The 23,972-nt window shown below is 44.5% G+C and overlaps 1 protein-coding gene across 1 annotated transcript in view; it reads left to right on the top strand.

Moving 5' to 3' along the window:
* The window catches only part of NOL8 (nucleolar protein 8), a 270,845-nt gene that overhangs the window by 154,377 nt on the left and 92,496 nt on the right, over positions 1 to 23,972 (top strand). Inside the window, exon 14 of the mRNA XM_069206675.1 lies at positions 12,157 to 12,292. Within this exon, the coding sequence (XP_069062776.1) occupies positions 12,157 to 12,292 (136 nt within the window). The remainder of the gene's footprint in view (positions 1 to 12,156; positions 12,293 to 23,972) is intronic.

Raw genomic sequence — 23,972 nt, 5'->3', positions numbered from 1 at the left:
CATGCGGTCAGAGAATGAGAAAGTGGCATGGAGTATAACCCTGGTAGATTCTGCCCAAGGGCCACCACGAACAGAAGTACGAATAGAAGGACACACAGGAGGTCTATAACCTGCCTCCCCATAGATCACAGCGCAGAGCAATGTGTAGTGTGCGCAGAGTTCTTGCCTAAGACCATCAGGGCAAGACAGAAATAGATGTCTGCACCCTACAAGATGGCATCGCCACAGACAAAGCAGCAGTTCCTAATGGACCAGAGCCTGTCGAGCAGCAACGAAGACACCCTGGAAACAGAGGAGGCCCAAGGGAAAGAGCAGAGCTTGTGGAGATTAAGAGACAAACCAGTACAGGAATGTGGCCAGGGAGGAACACAGGCCAAAGCTAAGCCCTCAGAGCCGAGAAACAGTTGAGCCGAAGACTTCAGACTTGAAGAAACTGACAATGATGCTGAAATCGTTGATAACAGAGGACAGAGTGATGCCCACGGTGCTACACAGATCAAAGACAATGGACACCGATGGAGGTAAACCCTTGAAATGTAGTTTGACATTGAGAGAAGATCAAAGGCATGGGAGGGAGATGGCGGAAGCCAGTTCGACACAGTCAGCAAAAGTTAGCTTGACGCTGTCCGCAAAGACAGGAGCCATAGTGACGTTGAAGAGCCACTCAACATCAACACTAAAAACAGCCGCAGCACAGAGGCACCGGACCTCAACATCTAAAAGTTCTTCAGCATTGACATTTAAAAAAAAAGAGATGAAGCAGAGCTTGATGAACAAAGAAAATCACTTGAGAGGAGAGGAAAGTGTCTTGAGTTCAAACTCGAAGCCCTAATTGAAAAGAAGAGAGGATTCGAAGACTCCAGCAGGGTTACAGAATCCCACTGAAAAAGGCAGATGGAAGTAGAGGAAACACAGGAGCTATCACAACCCACTACCCCTGTTATACCCAGAACTTCAGGAAGAGTTAAAAGAGGAGTTTTTAGACCTGGAGGAAGAACAGTGAGAAGACCTCTTGCGCATAGGAGAAATAACAGATGACTGGCAAGACATATGTGCAGATTCACCAGACAAAGAGGTGGGGTCGTATCCATCAAAACCATTACAGCCAGACAACATCACTGCATGCAACACAGTAGTAAAGAGGGCTGCAGCTAGAGGAAGAACAATCCAAAACATGTTTCCGCTTGGAAACAATGTTACCAAAGCAAAAAGGAAACCAGTTTCTTTCAGTGCTCCCAAGCATGATAGATCAGGGCAGAGAAGCATTTAAAGAGCCAGCTGTGGCTAAGGCAATAACCCCAAAGCCAGAGAAGAAGTACTCATCAAGAAACCTAACTTACATCAGGGGAAACGTGACAGCAGGCTCCCTCATAGTGGCAACAGCACAGAAAAGGCCCAATACACCAATGCCCACATGACTACCTCCTGACAAGGAGAGCAAGAGAATAGATATGGTAGGGAGAAAAAATGAAAGGTCAGCAGCAGCACAGGAGCAGATAGCCAAGTCAAACAACCTACTAAATAGGTATGCTCACCAGCACTTGGACGAGAAGGAAGAACTAAAGGAACACCTCCCTGAGGAATTTAAAAGGAGAGTAACTCAGTGTTGCAGGAGTGCAAGACAGTTGCAACACATGCCTGAAATCCACCCTGGATGCAGCATACACAACTGGTAGACACCTATGCATGGCTACAACCAGCCATCATCAATATGTCTTTCATAGGAGACAGGCTATTGGGGAGGTGATGGACAAAGCACTTCAGCGCATGATAGAGGACAATGAGACTGCCAAGGCAGTGGGGGAGCACACAATACAAGGGAAACTTTCGGGGAGCCCTGGCCCAGAAAAAGAGAGCAACCACAGTAAAAGGAACCATACAATCACACACATCCCACACAAGCCTCAGCAGCCAGCGAAGTGAACCCACCACCATTGCACAATGGCAGTATCGTTCAAGCTCCAGTCAGTCTTTTCCCAGCTGTGGAAGAGGCTGAACCCCGAAAGGAGGAACCACACTACCAAGTGACTGCCCACAAGAACCCCTCCTACACAAGTCACCAGTAAGAGGAAGAATCAGATGATTCTTACAAGAATGGATGAGAATTATTTCCAACAATGGATACTAAGTAGCATAAAATACAGCTATTGCACAGAGTCATCTCCAATGACCCAACTAAGGCTAAAGAAGATCAAACTAGATGAACAACGATGACTACTACAAAAAGTGAAAGAATTGTTAAGCAAAGAAGGTATAGAGTTAGTTTCTCAGGAAGAAAGACTTCAAGGGTTTTACTTCAACTACTTCCTGGTACCGAAACCAGAAAAAAATCAAGACCAATACTGGACCTGAAGTCATTAAACAAGTTCATGAAAACACAAAAAGTCAAAGTGACAGCACTGCAGGAGGTAATTCCCCTGATAGAGGAAGGAGAATACATTGCAACTATAGACCTTAAGGACGCTAACACCAGTGAACAAACGTCACCAACAATTTCTCAGATTTGTATTTGGACAAGACCCACTCAATTCAAGGTGTTACCTTTAAGAATAAAATCAGCACCGCCACTGTTTACAAAAGTCTTAGCTGTGGAAGCAGAGCACCTAAGGCGTCAGGGAATACACATCTACCCACAATTAGACGACAGGCTGGTGAAAGCAAATACAAACAGTCAATACAAGGGGAACATCAGCAAGGTGATAAACACCTTACACGCACTAGCCTTCTCCCTTAACTACGAGAAGTCATCTCAGAACCATACATGCCAACATTTTAGAGCAGGCAAGTGGGAGGTTTAAAAATAAATTGTCTGGAGAATGTATTTTTCCTACTGACTTGTATTGAAGGAGAAGTAGTCTGCTTGAATCTGGTCTAATGGTATGTATGGATACAATGAGCATTTCATTTTTGGAAATTTAATGACATAGCACAAACAAAAACGGAGTTCTAAACACTATTTTTGTTTCCGCTATGTAAAACTGCCAAAAATAAAATGTTGAAGTCTGTCACATGCTCTTACCCTCTTTAAGGACAAAGCATTAACCTTTGATGTCAGGTTATTCTTGGAGGGGAAGATTGGAGCATGCGCGCCAAACATTTTGTTTTCACAAGTTTCAGAAAACTCTGAGTGAGGTTTCTGCATGCAGGAATCGGGAGGCGGGAGACTAGCCTTGAAATCGGTAATTTCCCGCCTGAATCGGGAGGGTTGGAATGTATGTAGAACCCAGTCAAAGAGAAAACATCCCTAGGGGCAATCTTGGATTCCCAGACAGCCAAAGTGAGACCAGTGGACAAGAGGATTGAAGCAATCATAGAGCTCAGTAGCTATTTCCAGAAAGGGCAACGCCTGATGGATAGAGGACTGGGGAAAATGATGGACATGATGGCTTCCTTCATTCCCCTGGTGCTGCATGCAAGACTACACATGCAACCATTACACAAATGAGTCCTACAACAATGTTCACAATCATCCAGGAGTTGGGATGATCTGATGGTTGTTACAGGCAAGGTTCAGAAAGAGATGCAACAGTGGGACTGCATAATACTGACAGTGGGGAAATCGTTCAAACCACCAACTCCCTTCATGACCAGTAAAGATGCATCCAAATGGGATGGGGCACTCACATGGGCAAGATGAATGTCTGGGGATTCTGGGACCTTAAAGAAGCAATGCAACACATAAATGTGATGGAGCTGAAAACATTTTTCTGGCGCTAAAGGCCTTCCAGAAACATATGACGGTGGAGGATGATCTTAATTCAGTCGGACAATACAGAGACAATGCATTACTTGAATAAACAAGGCTGGGCAATATCCTACCTGCTATCATCCTTGGCTCAGGGTATATGGAGTTGGGCAATAGCGAACAAGGTATCAAACGTGGCAGTATACCTACCAGGAAAAGAAAGCACAGAAGCAAACAGGCTAAGCAGGAAGGCAAACACCACACACAAGTGGGAACTAAAACAAGACGTGGCAAGACAGATCTTCCAAATGTGGAGGTCTCCACAAGTAGACCTTTTCGCAACATGCAAAATGTCAAAACTTTCCACACAGTTTCTGCCATCCAGAGTCACTTGGGAATGCTCTGTGGATAAATTGGGCAGGGAAATTTGCTTACACCTTTCCACTGTTTGAAATAATACTAAAGGTAATCCAAATGTGCTTACCGGAGCACGTCACTCTGATCCTGATAGCCCTCAATGGACTCTACAGACATGGTTCTCAAACCTCATGGAAATATTCCGGGGCAGTATATCTCACTCCCAGCACACAGGCAACTGCTAACGATACAGGAACTCCACGTTTGGTACCTGGAACCAAACACCCACAACATGACAGCATGGCTCCTTAGGACTTAAAATTTGTGCATCTCAAGTTGCCAAGAAGGGTGATAAATATTCCAAAGGAAGCAAGACGACCAACAACAAGAAACTATTACAGCAGCAAATGGAAGAGATTCTAGCTATGGTGTAACAGGCCTGGAAAAACAGACACTAGCACAAGAGGCCAGAGTCATTAGATACCTGACACATCTACTAGACAAACTACTAGAGGCCAGAGTCATTAGATACCTGACACATCTACAAGGCCTCTACTAGGCCTCAATCGAAGTCCATTTGGCAGCCATTCTAGCATACCGAAGAGGCACACTGTACCATACCAGTGGTGAAACGCTCCCTAGAAGGAGTGAAGAAAGTAACACCCCCAGAAGCGTTCCAAAGCCTACATGGAACTTGAATGTGGTGGTCACCCAGCTGATTATGTTACCCTTAGAACCAATGCTGAATGCACAACTTTGGTTTCTAACCCTCAAAACTGCCTTTCTCATCGCTAACACCTCACTAAGGTGAGTAAGTGAGATACAAGCAATCAACACTAAAGAGCCATACCTCGAATACACAGGGGCAAGGTGGTCATTAGAACAAACCCAGGATTCGTTCCAAAGGTGGTATCAAAATTCCATGTGAACCAAGCAATCCATAGTTTAAACAACCTAAAAAGCAAGCTGAAAGAGCATTTCCCAATTTAGAATGTAAGAAGGGGAATTATGTACTTTTTAGGGAGAATACAAGACATTAGGAAAGGAAAACTATTCTTTGTATCCCTCACGCACACAAGAAAATGGCTCCTGTTCAGCAAGGAAATATTGGAAGATGAATAGTACAACAGTACAATATTGTCACAAAGCAGGGGGAGTAAGCCTGAAGAAAAGCTAAAGGTTTATTTAATGAGGAAAAAAGTAGCAACACTCGCCTTCTTAAGCAGCGTGGCATTGGAGAACATTTGCGCAGCTGCTACATGATCATCGATACATACCTTGACAAAACTCTACTGCATGTACATTTAGTTCAACAAAGAAGCAGAAGTGCGACAGAGCACTGAAGCATCTGTTTGTGAATACACACCAAAGAACCCAACCAACCAGCAAAAAGGAAAACCGTGCTGTAATCAATGCACAGCATGTGAATCCAGAAAAGATTAATGCTGCAAAAAGAAATGATTACTTACCCGTAGGAGTACTTTTGCACCTTGAAGTTTCTGGATTCACATGCAACCTACCCACCTCCACCAATAAAGGTTTGTTTACAAACTCATCTTAAGAGAATAATGTCGTCTAGAGGAAGAAAAAAGAATCGGAAGATGGTGCCTGCATTTAGGGATTTCTGGGGTATACGTCTGACGTCACATAAGGAGGGGTTTAAATACAAATGTTCCATGAGGCCCATGGAAACAAAAAGAGACTTCAGGGAATAATGCACAGCACTGCAACTGAATTTCGCTCTGATTCCCTCTTGGTACCCATGACCAAAGAAAGTACTTCTTTCACAGTTGTAGTAAGGAGAGACACAGAAGTGCAACAACTGCCCCCCTGCACTGAGAAGACATGGAGAATAAATATTGCATATATTTTGATCCTGGTACCTTCGACTTCACAACCTCTGTTGCCATTTAAAGGGACTCTGGTTGACCCAATAATGTCAACTGGTGTAAACCATTTAATGTGCCTGCAGTGAAAAGCCCCATTGCTAGGCATCATACACCAGCTACTGGTGATGAAACATTTTTGACATATCCCACTCCAGAGAGTCTTGTGGTACAGTCTTCCACTTCCAGGGTTTATCCTAACTCATTTCTCCCAGCTTCTTTGACAAGGGACTCCAATGGAATTGACACAATGAGCAGGAAAGATTTTCTTCTGGCAGTAACACCACCTTTAAATGCTATCTGCTTCGCTGTCATCCTCTGTAACTTGGCGCCTGAGGTTCTTCCTGAGCTCCCTGAAAACCGACGTAATGCCTTTACTCAAATAGTCCAAGATGGATAAGACTAAGTTACAGATTTTATAACCACCTACTCAGTGGAATCACTGATGGATAAGCCTTTGACATGGCCTAAGTTTTTGGAAGTAGGGCAGATGCAACTATGGAATGTTTCAAAAACAGCAGAGCTACAGCTCGGTCCCCGAGATTGATATCCCCAGCCTGCCAACTCTGTCAGAACTACAGGAAGTTCCACGCTTACTCTGGTGACTCCACCTTCCCCCAGCAGTAACCGTTGCAAAACATACAGCAGCCTGCACAGACCTTTTGTGCAGTTAGAGGCAGAGGCAGTGTCAAAGACCACCACATCTGCATTATTATTCTTCTTCTTCTCTAGACAATACTTGTAAGCCCCTTGAATTTCCCCTTTAACGGGCATCCGAGGTAGGAAGGGGGGACAAATAGAACATCACTGGTAATCAATCTTGTTGAACCTACGGGTCCTCCATATTGGCTGAATTTGTTATCCTCTTCACTTTCTTTTCATCCCTCTTTGCATTTATCTCTGTTTTCACTCAAATGTTAGCAGACCATGTAAGTACCTTTTTAAAAAAAAAAAAAAAAAAGTATTGGTGTTGATCACGAAGGAGGCTATTGAACTTGGTCCCTGAGATGGAGCAGAGGAAGAAGTTCAAGATGATAACCCTTTCACATATTTTGCTGACCTTTGACCATGAGGTTTATATGGTTTACCTGACCTGCAGGTTACATATATTCATCTGCCAGTTCTGCAGTCCCACAGGAAGTTTCACTGTGTGGTAGCATTGGACCACATCAAGTTCACTTCCCTTTCAGCCTTACATTAGCTCCTCAGATCTTTCCGAAAGTCTTGTAGGGTGTCACAGCCTATACAGGGATACATGTATTATCATACCTCGACAATTGGCCTTTCAATGCAGATGCACCCCAGTTCAAATCAAATTTTATTATCAGTGCACCTAGTTAGTGAAAATCTTTGCACTTATGCACAATAAAAACACATAAAATCAAACTATTACTCTTATAAGGAATGGACCCCATAAAATAAAACCATTACACTTATATCCTGTTCAATCGACAGGTGTCATTTGATACTGGAAGGATATTGTTTTTGATCCCTGGCAGAAGGCTTGTTACAGAGTCTTGTCACCCGGGATTGCAGCGGCCAGGGTGCACTCCACACCCTCCAGATAACTCACCGTGTGGGCGATCGGTTTGTGTCTGGCAGAATTAAGACAGATTACTATTGTGTGTCTGCATGTACTGACCCCCAGTTGAACCCACAGCAGTCTCAGAAGTCTGCGGTGCTCCTTCAGGGTCATGGGGCACAGGCAGAACATGTGGGTCACTGTTTCGGGTGCTACCCCACAGAGCTGGCAAAGTCCGTCTTTTGCGGGCCGTTGCCATGGACTCTCATATATTCCTACTGGGAGGACCCCCCAAGCGACAGAGCAGGTACTTCCTCTTGATACTAGGCTAAAATTTCACCCAGATATGGCTGGGGAGCTAGGGTCTTATAACTGTTTAAAACTAGCCAGGCGTGGTGCCTTTTCTCGAGGGCTGTCTTGTCTTCAGTGATGGATAAAAACGTAGTTGTTTTTTGGTTAAAGTTTTGAAAAGTTTGTGGTTAAGCTCCAATGTCAATAGGCTCTCGATGTCAAACTGCTTTATTGAGGTATTAAGGTATTTTCTTGATGGTGAGCGGGGCTTCATCATTATTTCTTCCCAAATGTCATGATTTGTGATGTTTGTGGCCGCAATCCTTGTTTTGTGAAAAAAGTTGGTAAAAGCTGCTCTCCTTGCTAAAGACTGTTTCAGTAAACCGAACTCCAGCCTTATCTGTGCTGTTGATGTATACCTTGGGAGCTTGAACATTTGCCTCTAGACACTCGGTACTGTAATGTCAAAGACCTTTGCATCTCTAACGCAAATTGTGAAACTGCCATAGGCTAATGTGGCAACCACCTCAGGTCTAGCTACTTCTAGCAGTGGGATGAGTGTGTGCTCGTTCAGTTCTGTTGACAATGTCCGTAGCCCCATGGAGAGCGCAACACCCTTCTGCCTTATTTCTTCTCTATGTTTGAGAAAGGAACTCTGATGGTCAAACAGGAGGCCTAGATATTTGTAAGTTGCTGTTTCTTCAATTGTGCTCCCACTTAGCCCCCAGGTTGTAACCCCCTTCAGGGATCTCTTGGTTATTATCATGATTTTGTTTTTTTGTGGTTGATTTGCAGCCCGTTTCCAAGGGAGTAGTCTTCTGTGGCTTTCAAGAGACATTGCATGCCTACCCTTGTTCTACTGAGCAGCACAACGTCACCTGCTTATAGAAGGTTCGACTGTTGCTTCTTCCCCAATCGTGGTGCTTGGGAGTTGACTAAAGAGAGCGCTGTTGAAAAGTCAGCCATGAAGTGAGTGAATAATGTTGGGGCCAACACACAGCCCTGTTTTAGGCATTTTGTCATCTGGATCTTCCTAGATCGGTTTGATCAGTTGCTCAGTTTAATCCTAACCCACATTCTGGTATACAGGGTCTCAATAGCTTTTAGGAGTTGCTGTGCGACTTGCCAGCTTTTACATTTCTCCCAGAGTCTGTTTCGATTGATGCATTCGGAGACAACTTTGAAGTCAATGAAACAGAGATAGAGTGGGAGTTTTGCGGCCTTCGTGGAGTCTAGTATAAGAGATACAGCCATAATGTTGGTGTTCGTCCTGAGTTACCGGTAAACCCTGTTTGATTTGGGGGGGGATTATTCATTCTTGACTGACCCAGTCAACCAGATGTTCAAAGAGAGCACCGGCGTAGTACTTAGCTTCATTGTCTATAAGTGTGAACAGTCGGTAATTTCTCAGATCTGACTTCTCGCCGCCTTTGTATATTGGGGAAATTATTGATCCTCTCCAGGATTCCGGGATTGGTTTTCCGGCCAGGACGTGGTTGAAGAGGGGACCATGACTTCGGCCCATTATGGCGGACATCATTTATAGATGGGCTGAGGAACCCCATTTGGGCCGGGGCTCCTGTCTTTCTCCCTCTGTCTACTAACCGTTGAATTCCTGTCTGGGAGATGGCAAGTTTGCTGATCATATTGCTGGTGCTGCAGGCGACTGGGTTATCGAGCTGGGTGGGCCTGCTTAGCCCTCTGATGATAGCATGTTTCTCTTCGCATTTGGTTTACTGAAAATGGAGTTTCAAAAAGGACGCCCAATCCACCTCCGAGATGTTCAAGCCCAGGACTGTACCTTGTGGGTTTTTCAGGGCGTTTACAGTATTCCAGAATTTGCTGGCATTTTTGTGTTTGGTGTCCCAGATGAGTTTGGCCCAAGATTTCTCTGTGTGTAACTTCCCGATTTCCATGCTGCTCGTTTCAGCTTTCCTTTCACTTGTTTCGGTTCTGTGAGGTGGCATTTCTGGTCGGGAAACCAACAGACCAGCCAGAGTGCTTGATTAACTTTCCTCTTTAGCAGTTTCAAACTGTGCGAGGTATAGGACTTCTTTGTGACTTTTGGGGTTTGGCACCTCTTCTTTGGGAGGTTTTTAAGTGCTTTTCCGCTTTCTCGGCCAGGGAAGCTAGAGAAGTAGCTGTCCATTTGATTCTTTTCAGCTGACTCAGTTGTACGGAGCCGGCAGGTTCCATGTTGATCGTATGTAAGGCTGGGTTCGGAGTGAAAAAACACTTCCTGTGGTGGATGATCGTTTTCGGACCTTAGATCCAGTTTGAAGGAAAAGACAGTTTGCATCAGTGATAGGGAGACCCAGGTGAAATTGATTGAGTTTCCATTCGTGCCATGGAAATATAAGGAGGGGGTGTATCTTGGCTAAACCAGCCGTTTAGCGCTCTGAGACCTAAGTGCTCAAGAGAGTCTAGTAAGGCTGTTCCTATGTTGCTTCTTTTTTGCCGTTGTAATCAGTGATTGTTCTGGGATAGGTCACTGGCGTTCCTGAGCATCGATTACCTTGTTAGTTTCTGACTCTCCCAACAGGTTATGTTGAAGTGCCCAGTTACTAGTAGTGGAAGGAGTGGGTGAGAGCCAGCCACTTGAGTGATGTGGTCCACAAGCAATTTTGACATTTCCTCTTGATTTTTCCATCTCTGAAGCATATACATGTTGACTAGGATTTGCCCTTCCTCCTTCCTTCTGTGCTGTAGGTCAGGTGCACAGTGAGGAATTTGTCAGCGTCGGATTAGAGCATCTTGAAGGTGGCCTTTAGAGCAGTTGACAGGTACTCCCCCTCCCCCTTTCCTGCGGCCAAATTTGCCTTCCTTAATAGCAGGTAGGAGGGCATTGAAATAGCCTGGGATGGGTTTTGGTTCCTGGGCCCAGGTTTCTTGTAGAGCAATGACCGAGAAGCTCTGAAGATAGTTAAGTGTGTCAGGGTCTTGCAATTTGTCCTTTAGGCCATGAATATTCCAAGAACAGAGCCTTAAGCGGTGACTGTCATGGGCATCCTTTCTCCTGGGGCAGAGATTCAGTTTGTAGCTTGCATCTGGTTGAGGATTCAGGCTTCCCTTCGCCAATCGTTTCTCTCATTGCTGTCCTTCTGTTTCGGTGCATGATGCGTGGACCAGGCACTCCCTGTAGTGTTGGAGTCTGTTCCCAGGGTCATGCCCCTTGCACCCTTTAGGACCATGTGGGGAGCCGCAGACAACCTCCTTTTGTTGCCCAATGCACTTTTTCGTGGCCTTAGAGTGTATGGATAGCGGGGTCTTCTACCCGTTCCAGGATGATTCCCTACTTCTGGAAGTGTTTTTTTTCCTTGAGACCTGCCCCGACCAGGGTTTCGGACTACCAGATGACTTTGGTTGATTCATTGGCTTTCCCTGGCCCTCGCTTACTGAATTCTACTCCAGTTAGTCTTCTTGCATCACCAGCAGAAAACAATGTTGTCATCGTCAACCCTGGGGTTTTCCATTAACAAGTCTAAGTCTTATCATACATCTTCACAGAGGGCTGCCTTTGAACAAGATAAATACTTTCCAACCACTTTCTTTTCCTTTTTTTTATATAGGAACAGCACTTTTTGACATATTGATAATAATTTAGGAGTGCGGTTGCTGGACCTTTGTCAGCTTCTTGTCCCCACACTTGTGTTTAAATTGTTAAAGTATGGCTGCTCAGCCTTGTGGCATTTGCTACCCCTTTCACATCCTACTCTCTTTTTTGGCTAATTTTCACACTGATTAGTAAGGCTAGTACTCACTCTAGTCCAGGCTGATTTCAGGTACCTCACACTGCTTGGATTATTAAGATGACTGACAACCAGGGTTTTAGTTATGGTGAAGATATTGTAACTCGGATTCTGTGAACTCCGTCTCTGTTCGGCAGATCGTAGCACACCACTAGCAGCCACAATGATGACTGGAACTCAATTGCAGCCCTGAAGAAACAACTGGTCATGATAGCCATGCATTGGGAAATCAGGACTGAATGTGCAAGGACCAATATCACACCCAATGGCCTCTTGGTGACAACTGTATCCCATTTCTTTCTTGAAGATTTAGGCCCTCATTATCACTCTGGCGCCTTCCTTGAAGATGTTATTACAAATTGATAACAAAAATAGAATTATTCACAATTGGAAGCCAACTTACCTTAGATGCAAATAGATGGTGATTTGATTGAGTTTATTTAGAAAATTACAATTCTGAGTAGTTATGGATAACATGGTGTTATTTCTCATTGGCTAAATACCATAATTTCTTTCAGACTAAAGAATGTATTTGAACAGCTTTCGGAAGCTGGCTGCTTTTAGTGCTAAGCATATTTTAACGATGGGCCACATCATAATATTAAAAAAGAGAACACTTTTCGAGTACCTACACAAGAGAATTACAAAGGTATGTCTTTGTTTCAGAACCATACAAGATTGAAATGATAAAGCCTGCAAAAGTGGCTTGGCAAGAAGACATGCGTTTTCAGGATAGTAGTGAGGAAGATGATGAAGAAAAGGAAGGGCAGATCCAAATCACAAATGAAGAACCTACAGTGAGGTAAGGCTGCTACATTGTGTCACTATTGATTTCAGTAAGGATGGCCGATTCTGTTTACGCAAAAATCTAATCGGGGTCAAACTACATTTTTCATGGGAGTACTCCGGTTGCTTGACTCACTCAATTTAGATACTATTGCCACGCAGTAGGGGCACTATAAACTGCTTTTATTCTTGCACACTAACACACACCTATGTGATTGGCAGTTATGCAGATGTTTAGATGGTATTCCAAGAAATGCAGACTTTTAAACTTAGTTGAGTTAGCGCACAAAAGGACAGATACACCCATTTTTAGGGTCGAGCCTGCGTTGCATGTGCTCACGCATGCGTATCGCAGCGAGACGCTTTTGTATTTAGAAAAGGGCTCGGAGCCCTGTCAACTTCACGTCAGTGTTTTTTTATTGGTTCGTGGGCTTGCCTAATAAAATCTGCGTGCTTTCATTAGTCGAAGGCATGCACACGTCATGCTTTTTCCGGTGGCTAGCCCTCCTCGAGCGCAGCGACCGAGTACAGAAAACATGCAAGGCTCGCTGTTTTCCATTGGGCTCGTGGACTTCTTTTTCTCTAATTTACGAGCGCGGTCTCGCTTGGCAGAAGTCGAGCGCTTTACATAGTTAATTTAACTTTTTCGGGTTATGTACATAAATGCACTTTTGCCCGATAGGTGAAAAGTCGGGTTAGGAGTTTACAACGCGATCAGCTCTAACATGAGCAAACGCGAGACCCGTTGCATTGTAAATGCTTGTTAATATATCCTGATTCAGTTGTTTTCTGTCAAGGGATCTTTATTGATATCAACACTCTGAACAGGTCAGCTATTCGTAGGATTTCAGACAATTTTTTGCTGCAGAGAGGAACTTTTTCCCAGTTATAAATTAACAATACCTGTCTAGAGGCACATAATTTTTCTCTCTTAATTAATACTTATGTAAGTACCCATTCGAAAATAAAAATGTGTAAAAAAAAAAAAACATTACAATCCATAGCAAATTTCGTTTATTTACCTTTTTTCCACAGTAAAGAAATAATAAAATGATAATGTTTCTATACGCAAAGAGGTGCCCTTGAATGAAAGTTGACTGCATATCTAAGGCAGTCAAGCTGCTCCAGGGCACCACAATACTGCATAATGACAGCTGGCCTCTCAGTTCTTTTTCTGTGCTCTGTGCTCTCTAAGGCAATATTTGAGAGCAAAGAGTCCTGTCCTTTCAATAATTATTTTTGCAGCTTACTTTTATGAAATCTTTTAGGGCTTGGTTATCCATTTTATGCCTTCGACTTCATACCACAAAACATTCTATTAAAAAGGTTTGCAGTGATTTTCTGTGTTTCTCTAACTTTTCCTCTCCCTGATGAGAACTTGTGTTTTTACGGGAAGATGCCTGCTTTGAAGCTCAGTGGAGATTTTATATATAATTTGACATACTGGTTTTGTTCATTAGGACTATTCTTTGGGAACATGGTTTCTCTGTTGGAACTAAACCTATGTAGAAAAGGTGTAAACATTAAGTGCTACTCAGTGATACTTAAAATCCAATTCCTTTTTGGGCATTCTCTCCTGCCTCTCTCAACATGTTTTGTCAAAGTCCATTTTATGTTGCATTTGACAAGGCTGCAAGAAACCCATGTATTTGATCCTTGATTTCAAACAGTTCTTGCTACAAGAACTTGTATCACACAAGATCAAGATGCCGAGTGACCTTCATAAGAATCTGTAATGAGGCAGGATGTTAAAGAGCCAGGACTTTTCCAATGGACCACATCCTAAGAATCAAGTGGAAGAGGCAACCGCATCAGCAATCCCCATAACAACATATGGGTCACCATGAAGTCAGGAAAGTATCTTAAAATAGTTCTTGACATTGAGAAAACCATGAAATTAGAGGTTCTATGTTGTTTTATTTGAGTGACAGTAAGACAACATGGTGCATCTCTTTACAGAAAGACATGCCAATTTTATCTCTGGATCAAGGTTTAATTGAGGCTACCCCTCATCAGTGCTAGATGGTTATTAGTCTCATCCAACTTCTTCCATTGCAAGGTGTTTCCCAAACCCTATTGATCTGATACCTTGTAAAAAATATATATATATGCAAGATCAGACTGTCATTAAAGATCCAGTATCGATGAATAAAAACGCCTTGAGTATTCCATTTCAGAATGACACTTTGATGGGAATGGTGATAAACCTCAAATACCTTCTAGACTAGTCCCCATAACCTTAATCCTGCAAAACAAAATCCTGACTCAAAAGAGCCTAAGTAGACTATAAAATGAGTTACTTACTGGTTTAGGAGCAGTGAAATGGCACAGCGGGCATCTGGAATACCCTCATCTCAAATGGGATCGAATAGAAGCCATTATTGGCCATCTCTTGTGAATAAGGCTGGTTTAATTATCTAGATTGCTGCCTTATGACAAGTTATTTTAAGGATAAAAAATGATGAGAGATACATCTCAGTGTGCATATTTTTCAGGGTAATAAAAATGAGAGAACCAAAACAAGGAAGTGAAAAAAGTGGGGAAGGTACATGTAAGTACTATAAAGTAAGGGTTATGGTAAGGTTAAGGGTTATTGGTTAGGATTCAAGTCCACAACAATGTCCCAAAAGCACAACACTAGGAAGCAGTTTCCCCTTTGCCCAAGGAGAAGGCAGCTAAACTTACTGTTTCCCAGTTTTTTGTAATTTTTTTGTAGTCTGTTTCACTGTTTCTGTTGTGGTCCGTTATCTCGCACACAATCAGAAATTTCTTATAGACAGGGTCCAGCAGCCAGTAACACTCATTGCCAGTGAAGAAGCTGCTGCAGTCATTATTATATGATATAGTTTATTCAAACAAGATAGTGCAGCTTTACCCCACAGTACGTTCATTCAACTGCACTTTCTTTCATTTCTAAGTTCCCTGTTGAACTTCTACACAAGGTTTTACCTAATCAAAGAAGCACTGCGATGACTTAAAGAAAAAGTAACATAAGAATACAACACAGGGTAAAGTTGTAATTGTTTGTTTAATAAAGCCTTTCTCCCATAGCGGAGTGTTGGTCTGTTTCCTTTTGTGCTTCTAGGGTGTACTTCATTAATCATTCTGTTATTTGGGGAAGAGGTGTGCACAGATGACAACTGCGATTAATGGTGTTTAAAAGGCCACTTTATTGACATAGGCAGGCATACCAATAACATAACCTAGGCCTTTGCCTTACAAAACTACCACCTCACTAAACATGGAGTGAAACTTATGTCCCCTCTCCCCCTTCCCTAAACACCCTCCCTCTCCCAGAAATCTTGTGTTGCTATCTTCCTCCCTGTTGCTCTGTACTCTGTCTATCTTTAGAACCTCTTTCAGTTCGTGAACCTGTTAACCTCTCAATGCATAACTTTGAAACCAACCTTCAAAGCCTGTCAAGGATAACATGCCCTCCAAGCGCCACCCAGAAAAATACCTCAGACTTTTTCTGCCCCCGGCCCCCCCTTGCACCCCCAAAACCCATTAACTAAGTAATCTTCAAAATGAACTTCAGGAATTATTTAATTTGTAGCAAATATAGTTCCATGTCCATGAAGGACAAGTACACCCTGTCATCCTTTAAGAATTCTATATCCTCAAATCTAATGTCGGAATGTTCTACTCTGCTGATTCCTCTTCCCCTACAAAAGGTCCTCATTTCCTTATTCAGATTACGCCGGGCCCTTTCAATACCTGTAGGGCAAATAGCTCCATGTCACTTCCTTCTCGGCATGAAGGCTGTCCAAGCCACATGACATCCATACTACTGTGACTAGATCACTTTGAGGTCTTTTTCATTTGTTTTATCAATGCCAACCTTTTTTATACCTTCTTTTTCGTTCTCTCCCAAGTACAATAATAGAATGTTTGGGCATGTGCCTTGATTCATCAATTTGTTCAAACATGGAAACAGTTTGTGCCATCTCATTCCCCCTTGCCCATGCCACTGTATATGATCCAAGAGCCGGTCCAAACCCAAATGTTGCCCAAAACTGGTCTACAGAGCCGGTCTCTCCACCCTCTTTATAAACAAATACCCCATGATCCAGATGCTCAAGCCCGCTGCCTCAGGACCAAGCACCGATCCTATAAAACAGAAAGGATGAAATTGGTAGGCCATCCTCACCAACACTCTTCCCCCTTACTCTAAAGTATCTCTGAAAACAGTTGGAATCCCATCTGCCTAAATGCATTATCTTCTCCCTACTCCACCCATACTTTCCTGCTTTAGTGGCCATCCTTAGACGGAATGAATGAGTGCCAAACTTTGATTAATCTTTGCCCACACTCTGCAGCGCCTTTTGTAATACTGCCAAGAGCTTGAATGCAGACCCTGCTTTCCCATCCCTTTGTGAAAATACCTCTGGGCAACCCCCAGCACCAGCAGCCTGAAGCTGCTGTCCCAAACGTACAAGACAAACGTCCTTTCTGGACTGTGCTCGGAGTCATACTGCTTCTCCCTTACCCCTCTGATCAGTTTTGGACCTACAAAGACATAAGTGAATGTTGTGACTGTTAAACTGAACTTCCCCCGTATAATTCCCTGACCCTCTTTCCTGCCTAACAACTCAGATACTCTAAGTGCCCCAAAGAACATACAGGACTAAAAAAGATTGTCAAATAACAGTCTCCTCAGGGCCACTACATATGCAGGGCAACACACCAATCAAGTGACAGAAATAGGTTTCCTCTTCTGGCCCCCAGATTCCACTTCCCTAGCCCAGCCTTCTAGAATTCTAGAGTAGCCCCAAATTAGCTTCTCTATGAATGCTATACCTGCTAATTTCCCAGTAATAGTAACACTTGACTGTCCTCGCTCAATGAGCAACAGCACGTATTGAACTACATCCTCAGTCCTTGCCCACATCTGCGTTCTCCGCAGCGCCCCACTATTCAGAAAATTCTGACCATGCATGTAAGTAAGCCGTTCTGGTGGAGACTGCTAGTAAATTCAAAACCAGCTGTAGCATCCACTGTCTCCTATTTTTCACAGTTCTTGTGGGATCTGCGTCTTGACAGGATCTGCATCTGTCCATGGAATCTTTTCCACTGTGAACAAGACAAAGAATCTGCAGTGTAATTGTCCACACCTGGCACATTACGAGCACAAAATGCAATATCATGTCAGAGACAACCCAGCACTAATACCCAAAGCAGTTTTATCACCAGCGGAACCCTGGCAGACTGGTGGTTGACCTAGTGGTCTACTGACATGTTAGCTACACAAAACAGGACTTTTAGTGTAGCAGCTGTGCCAACCGCAATGTCAAGGCTACCACCAAAGAAAAGCAATGCTGCATCCACCATTTTTCTATTCTTGTGCCCAATGTTCTGCAACCCATTTACCTTTCCAGTAAATCCCAAATCCCTGACCCCCTGCCGCGTCTGTAAACACTTGTGCATCCATTCAAAGTCCCGCCACATGGACAACGGTATCCTATTAAAGGATTCCAAGAAAAAAATGCCACATCCGCAGGTCCTTCTTTACACCTGCTGGCAATCGCACGTGGTGATGCAGCAGATGCCTCCTGGATAGCAGAAGGACCAGGCGCCTGCAGAAAGCCCGCCCTGCCCGAACTGCCTGGCATACAAAGTTCAAGTGACAAGAAGAACCTGAATTTCTTTCAATAACTTGTATTTGCATAGCATGTTATCAATCAACAATAGCATCACAATCTTCTTGTGGTAAATGCACCAACATAGACTCAGAGGCTATCTCAATACCCAAAAATGCCAATTTAGATGCTGGCCTCATTGTCTTTTCTGGTGCTATGGCACCCCAAGATCTTACATGATGTACTGGAATCGGTGTAGCAACGACTGACATTCGGAGGACCTAGATGGTCCCACTATGAAAAAATCATCCAGGTTTTGTGCAGCCTGTCTGTGTCCTGTGATGTGTTTTAACAACTGCTGTTAATATGTGCTGAAGCACTCAAATAATGCACAGGATATACAGCAGCCATTTAGAAGGGCTTTGTCTACAAACCACTGACCTTTGAATTGAATACCCAGGAGCCCAAAATCGGTAGGGTAAATTGACAGCAAGCAAAAGACCGACTTAATGTTGCTCTTCGCCATAAGCACCCCCTGTCTGATTTGTTCCACCATTGCCATTGCAATGTCCACTGACGAGTAGGACACTGAGACCTAATCCTCGGGTAATCGTTTACTGAGCTCCCTGCTGGCCAGGATAGGTGCTGTATTAACCTAAATTGGCCCTTCTCTTTCTTGGGGACCATTCCGATAGGTCACACAGTCAAATTCTGCAAAGGCCAATCGTCAAATGGGCGTGCCATACATCCTTCCAGGTCCTCGGTATGGAGTTTGTCCCACACTGTTTGTTTATGGTCATTAACATACTTCAAATTGTACGCCCACGGATGCCTCTTGGGACCCAATTTGAACTCCCAGGTGAAACAGTTTGGCATCATCCTGTCTGTTGTAAAATACCAACAAAAACTGCAAGTTAGCTGTGTCAATTGGAGTAAGCGCTCTTTCCCTAGGAATGTGAGTCCCACGTCACCCCCTGAAACTCCTTGACTGTGACTGCTGTGCCCCAAATCCGCTTTGTGTCCACGTTGACATTTACAGTACTCCCTGGTGCAGGAGCCTTTGTTAAAATCCCAGTGCACGTCTGTTGGCTTATTGGTGCTGGTTGCGTTCCCTTGGACCTTTCCTGACAAATCTCCCCCCCCCCCCCCCCCCCCTTGAGTGGGGCGCCCTTGATGGGGCTGGTAGACGATCGGCAGACTGCTAGCTGTAAGTATCGTTTTGCCAAACTTTGCCAGACCCGTGGTATGTTGCCACAAATCCAAATCGATTTCGCCCCACTGGATGTCAGGGTCAAATGCCATGCATGCCCTGAATTCTTCATCATACTGGGCCCAAGCATAATCACCATAGTTGATGGATGCCTCTTGTATGACGTCCGTTTAGGGCAACCATCCTTTCTGGGTACTTCTCTCATTACAGGCTGGTGTAAATCAGAAAGACTGCAGTCCAATTTTCTATAGTTACTGGTACTTTAGGATGCTTTCCTAGTTCATAATCTTCCTCCTTGGACCCTTCCTTCACCCTAAGCTCTCCATGCAGCAATTTTAGCATCTCTTTGTATTCACCCTTCCAAATTCGCTCCTTAGTTGTGTGCATCAGATGAGCCCCCAAAGGCTTAGATGTCCCATTTAGGGTAACTTCCTCACCTTCAATTATTTACTCTCTAAAGGCTCCTTCTGCATTTTGTCTGCCCCTCTCACCCCCTGTCCTGGACTCTGAAGGTGCCGTCACCTCCTATTTGTCTGCCTCACCCTTCTTTTCATGTCCGCTGCCCTCACCTGACACCTCCTTGGACGTCTTTAAACCTTCACCTTTATCCTCCATCCCCACTCCCATATAATGCATATAAACACCTTTGAACAGGCAGGCCTCCCTGAACTTTGGAGACTCTTTTGCCACCACACCAACCAATACCACCTGTGAGGACTGCACTATCCAGCAGATAGGCTTACCTGGCTCCAAAGTCGGTACCTGCGGGAGAGCCCGCCACCTCGCCGGTTGCCGCTGACTTATGGTCTCCACTTGTTGCTGCCCCTCTTGTCTCCGGCATATTGTTTGCAACATAAAAGGTACATGACTGTGGGATGCCCCTCCAACTTCCTACCCTCGTGGCCCACTATTGCCTTTCCTGCTCTTTAGCCTCATCCCGCACTTCCCCTTCCTCCAGTCTATCCTCATCATATCTTAACATAGTATCATCCATGTGTCCATTAGCACCTGCCCGTGAGGACAACGTTTGTGCTTCTCTCTGCGCTGTTGCCTCCGGGTGCACCAGGTGGCCGGTGCTGTTGAGTCTTTGAGAGGCTGCATGGTTGCCCTCCATCACCCCACCCCAATACAGAACTGTGTGCAGTGACACTAGAGTGCAAAGCCCACCCTTCTCGCTTCTTGTGGCAGCGATGATGTAGGGTCCCTTGCCGCACTCCAGCTGGCCGCATGGGGCCTCGCCTTCACTTCCGCCTGAGGCTGCGGAGCCGCACCAAGCTTCCCCCAAGTCTGCAACCTCCGTTGACGTCCCACCCTGCATGAAACAAAATTTGTCCGTCATGCTGGTTTAATCTACCACCTGCCTGCAACGCCCCACAGTCTGGGCCCCAGGCCCTGGGCGCATCCCCTCACTGCTACCTACCTGAGAGCCGGAAGCCTTAAGCCCCTTCCCCTCTATACTGAAAACTTTTCTAGAGGGTTTTGGGTCCACATACGATATTTTGTGGCCATACTGTTCAACCACTCCATCCTCATATCTCCATTCTGACTATGCCACTTCAAGAGCAGCTGCCCTACCACTACTCTGCAACCCTGAGGATTTGTACTAGGTTCTTGCCATTCCACTACTTGACCTTCACCCGAGTGCCACTGCCTCACAAGCTCCTCATTAACCATCAGGGAGCCCAAATAATCATGTGCCCCCATTGGTGCCCTCTCCAACAACTGAGCCTCATGCAAAGAAATGTGCTGACCCCAAGCATCCTGGCACAATCCCCCCATGATTCCAATTGAGTAGTGGATTGCACATACTGAGCCCCCAGCTGTTGCTGACTATAATACGGTTTAGTACCATCCTCTGTTATATTCCTCCCTCCCTGTTGTTTTATCATGCCCCCCCCCACCTCACCCTCACTTTGGGAGGCTGCAGAGTCCCTGTATTCACCGCTGTGGAGCTCACCAGACAGGGATGGTGGGTCCGCCCTTTTATTGCTGAGGCTCATGTGTTCAAAAAGGTGCCGCCTCTCACTGTAGAGAGTGCAGCCTCTCCGAACACCGGAGAAGGCCTGCGCTCCAGTTTCCATTGCCGCCCCATCTAACCTGGCCAGGTTGCCAAGTGCTCTATTTTCGTGGGCACGAGGGCCTCCTTCATACATAGCAATCCCAGGGCTGCTCGCATACTTGTAGACACCCCTTTAGGGGCCACTGTCCTGAGATGAGGGTGGCCCCTCCCACTTACCGCTGACGAAGTTAGAGTGTTGCCCACGGTGGCAAGCATGTCCAAACTGCTGCTGCAACTCCCTCGGAGGCCCTCCTTGTTAGGTGGCTGCTTTCCTGGTTACCGTGCACCATTTAATCAAGATGGCTCGCTTCCTCAGGCAGCCACATTGCCTGGCCAACTTTTTCATCTGCCGACATTCTAGTAAGACATTTCATAGCAAAGCTGCTATAATTGGGATGATGCATGTGCAACACTCCTATCAACAACCCCCTATTATCGAAAGAATAAACTTGCTAAACCTATACTGAAACCTGCTTTTGCCTAATGACCAGCTCCTGTGTCACCAAACGCAAAATGGTGACTGGCACTTAACATGGTTGGTTATATGTAGTGGCCCATGCAAGTAGCCCAAACATAGCCCACGCAGTTAATGGGCTGCACTATTCCCCAATCTCCCATGGGTGGAGACCTCCCTTGGTCGGCTCCCCACCTAAGACCCTATTTGTTTTGGAGAGCAGACAGGTCACCAAAAGAATGCATTTCACCGCTTCTTCCTCACATCTGCTAGAGAAGTTCCCATAATAATTGACTTTTTCCTCACCTGTGACCCACACAACCATAACTCAGGCCAGGCCTATAAAATAAGGGTGAATGCCCAACTAAATAAATCCAAAACCAGCCCAACCCATTAAGTTGAGGGCGAGTGCCCATGTAAACCAAAACAGAGTGGTTTGTTTTCCCTGTTCTCTGCAATGCTCTCTTCTTGATGACTCCCTTGCTGTTGACTGACACCGAGATAAGATCCGTGTCCGATAGCACAAGGTTATTGAATGTTTGGGTTTATTGATATTCCTAATTGTCATTTTTTTTTTCCAAACACAATGAGGGTGATATTGTCGCAGCCTATTAAAATGGGATATGGTAAAGTAACACCTTTTAAAATTGCATAGGGCCAGAACTTTTGTCTAAACTGTATATGATTTAGAGATCCACTTATCGATGTGACTGGGGCACCCTATACAATGAATATGGGTGGGTGTAGTCTGCATTTTAAAGCACATCATCCCAGTAATATTAGCAGGTACTGGATGTGATTTAGATAGCTGTTTGTATAAGTGTTCATCATTCATTCTGCATGCATCACAGCAACACATTCTTGACCTCTTGAGTTATCTTGGTTAGGACATAAATGTATTTTAGTAATAGAGTTATCGTTTTCAGGGAGATTGACAGCCATTAAGGTAGACTAGGTTGTGTTCAACGGTTTGGGCTGTCTGTGTCACACATCACTAACAAAATTAGCTGGAGAGCACTGAGTGAGGATATAACATGATACATATTATACCTGAGTGACAACTTGAAAGCCTGCAGACTTTTAATAACCGTTTTAACTTCTCCTTGTGCCATAGTTGCTCTAAGAGCAACCACTGGGCATCTCACAGCCGTGCCATAGCGGTGTCTTATAGAGATGTATCAGCGTTTGTAAACCATCCAAACCGTTTAGCTGAATATAGATCTGTATAGTAGTTTTTTTAACACCCTCAGTATTTCTTCTGCTTCATACTTGAGGGATGTCCTTTATATAATTGATGTGGATGCCCGTGGCTGTTTTATCTTGTTAGAGCTTGATCTGTCGGGACAGTCACCATCTCCAAATGTGCAAGCCTGGTCATGCCCTTACCACCACCTTGTTATATTCAGATAGTTTAAATATGTTTTTGGCCTCAAGTGCAGGATTATCACTAGTCTAGCTAGCACTAGCACTGATTCCAACTTTCTAATTTCACACTCCGGTCTAGACAGGTGTTCTCTAGTAGGTTTTAACACCCAAAAAAGTTCAGCTATGCAGTATCCTACTTTAAAGGCTTCCCATACTGAAGCTACCTCAACCTCCAATCCTTTATTATGTGCAAAATATTCCAAAATCTCCTTCCCTCTAAACGCCCTGTCTAGCAGTGTGTTTGGTAAAAGTCAAAACAGGAGCTTATTCCTGAAGCCAACTGGCACCCGTATGTTTATAACAATAGGGGCGAGGTCTAGAGGGTCCTTGAAATGCCACATTTTGTCCCTCCAAGGGCACTCATCCTGTGTGCTCAGCCAGATGTTCAGCCGAGATCACATGTTGTAGACTGAAGAGTTGTATATGTCTTCTCTGTGTGAGGGATATCTTGTCCTCCTGTTATGTACCATATAGTGGTCCAACATGATTTCTTGAAGTGTCTTTGCAGCGGAGTGTTTCTTAAAGTGTCTTTGCAGCTGAGGGTTTATATCTAGCAGGAGTGTTGCGATCTGTCCCAAATAATTGCTTTGGGGAAAGCGAGAGCGCATGACTGTAAGTCATTAAAAAAGATGGGATCATCTGAGTTTAGCCCGTAGTTATTCATTATGGTAAAATGCCTGCGGCCTACTGTGCCCTGAACATCAATGTAACAATCATGTGCTTCCAGTGCTGTATGTGAGAGATGGAATGGGATGCCTTTTCAAATGAGAATGGCTACTCTAGCAAACAAAGAGTAGGATGATGTGAAGCAATGGACTTGTATTACTTGTGAGGTGTGTTTCCTGTAATAAAGCTATGCCTACTTTATGCATATTCAGGTAGGCCATCACATGGCATTTCTTGCAAGGATTATTTACCCCACAATATATGTAAGTCACTTCTATAGCAGTCCTTCCAGCCATAAGGCAG

This window comes from Pleurodeles waltl, chromosome 9 (assembly GCF_031143425.1).
Source record: "Pleurodeles waltl isolate 20211129_DDA chromosome 9, aPleWal1.hap1.20221129, whole genome shotgun sequence".
NCBI lineage: Eukaryota > Metazoa > Chordata > Amphibia > Caudata > Salamandridae > Pleurodeles > Pleurodeles waltl.
Note: the sequence above shows the minus strand (reverse complement) of the source record. Positions and strands in the feature narration are given on the sequence as shown.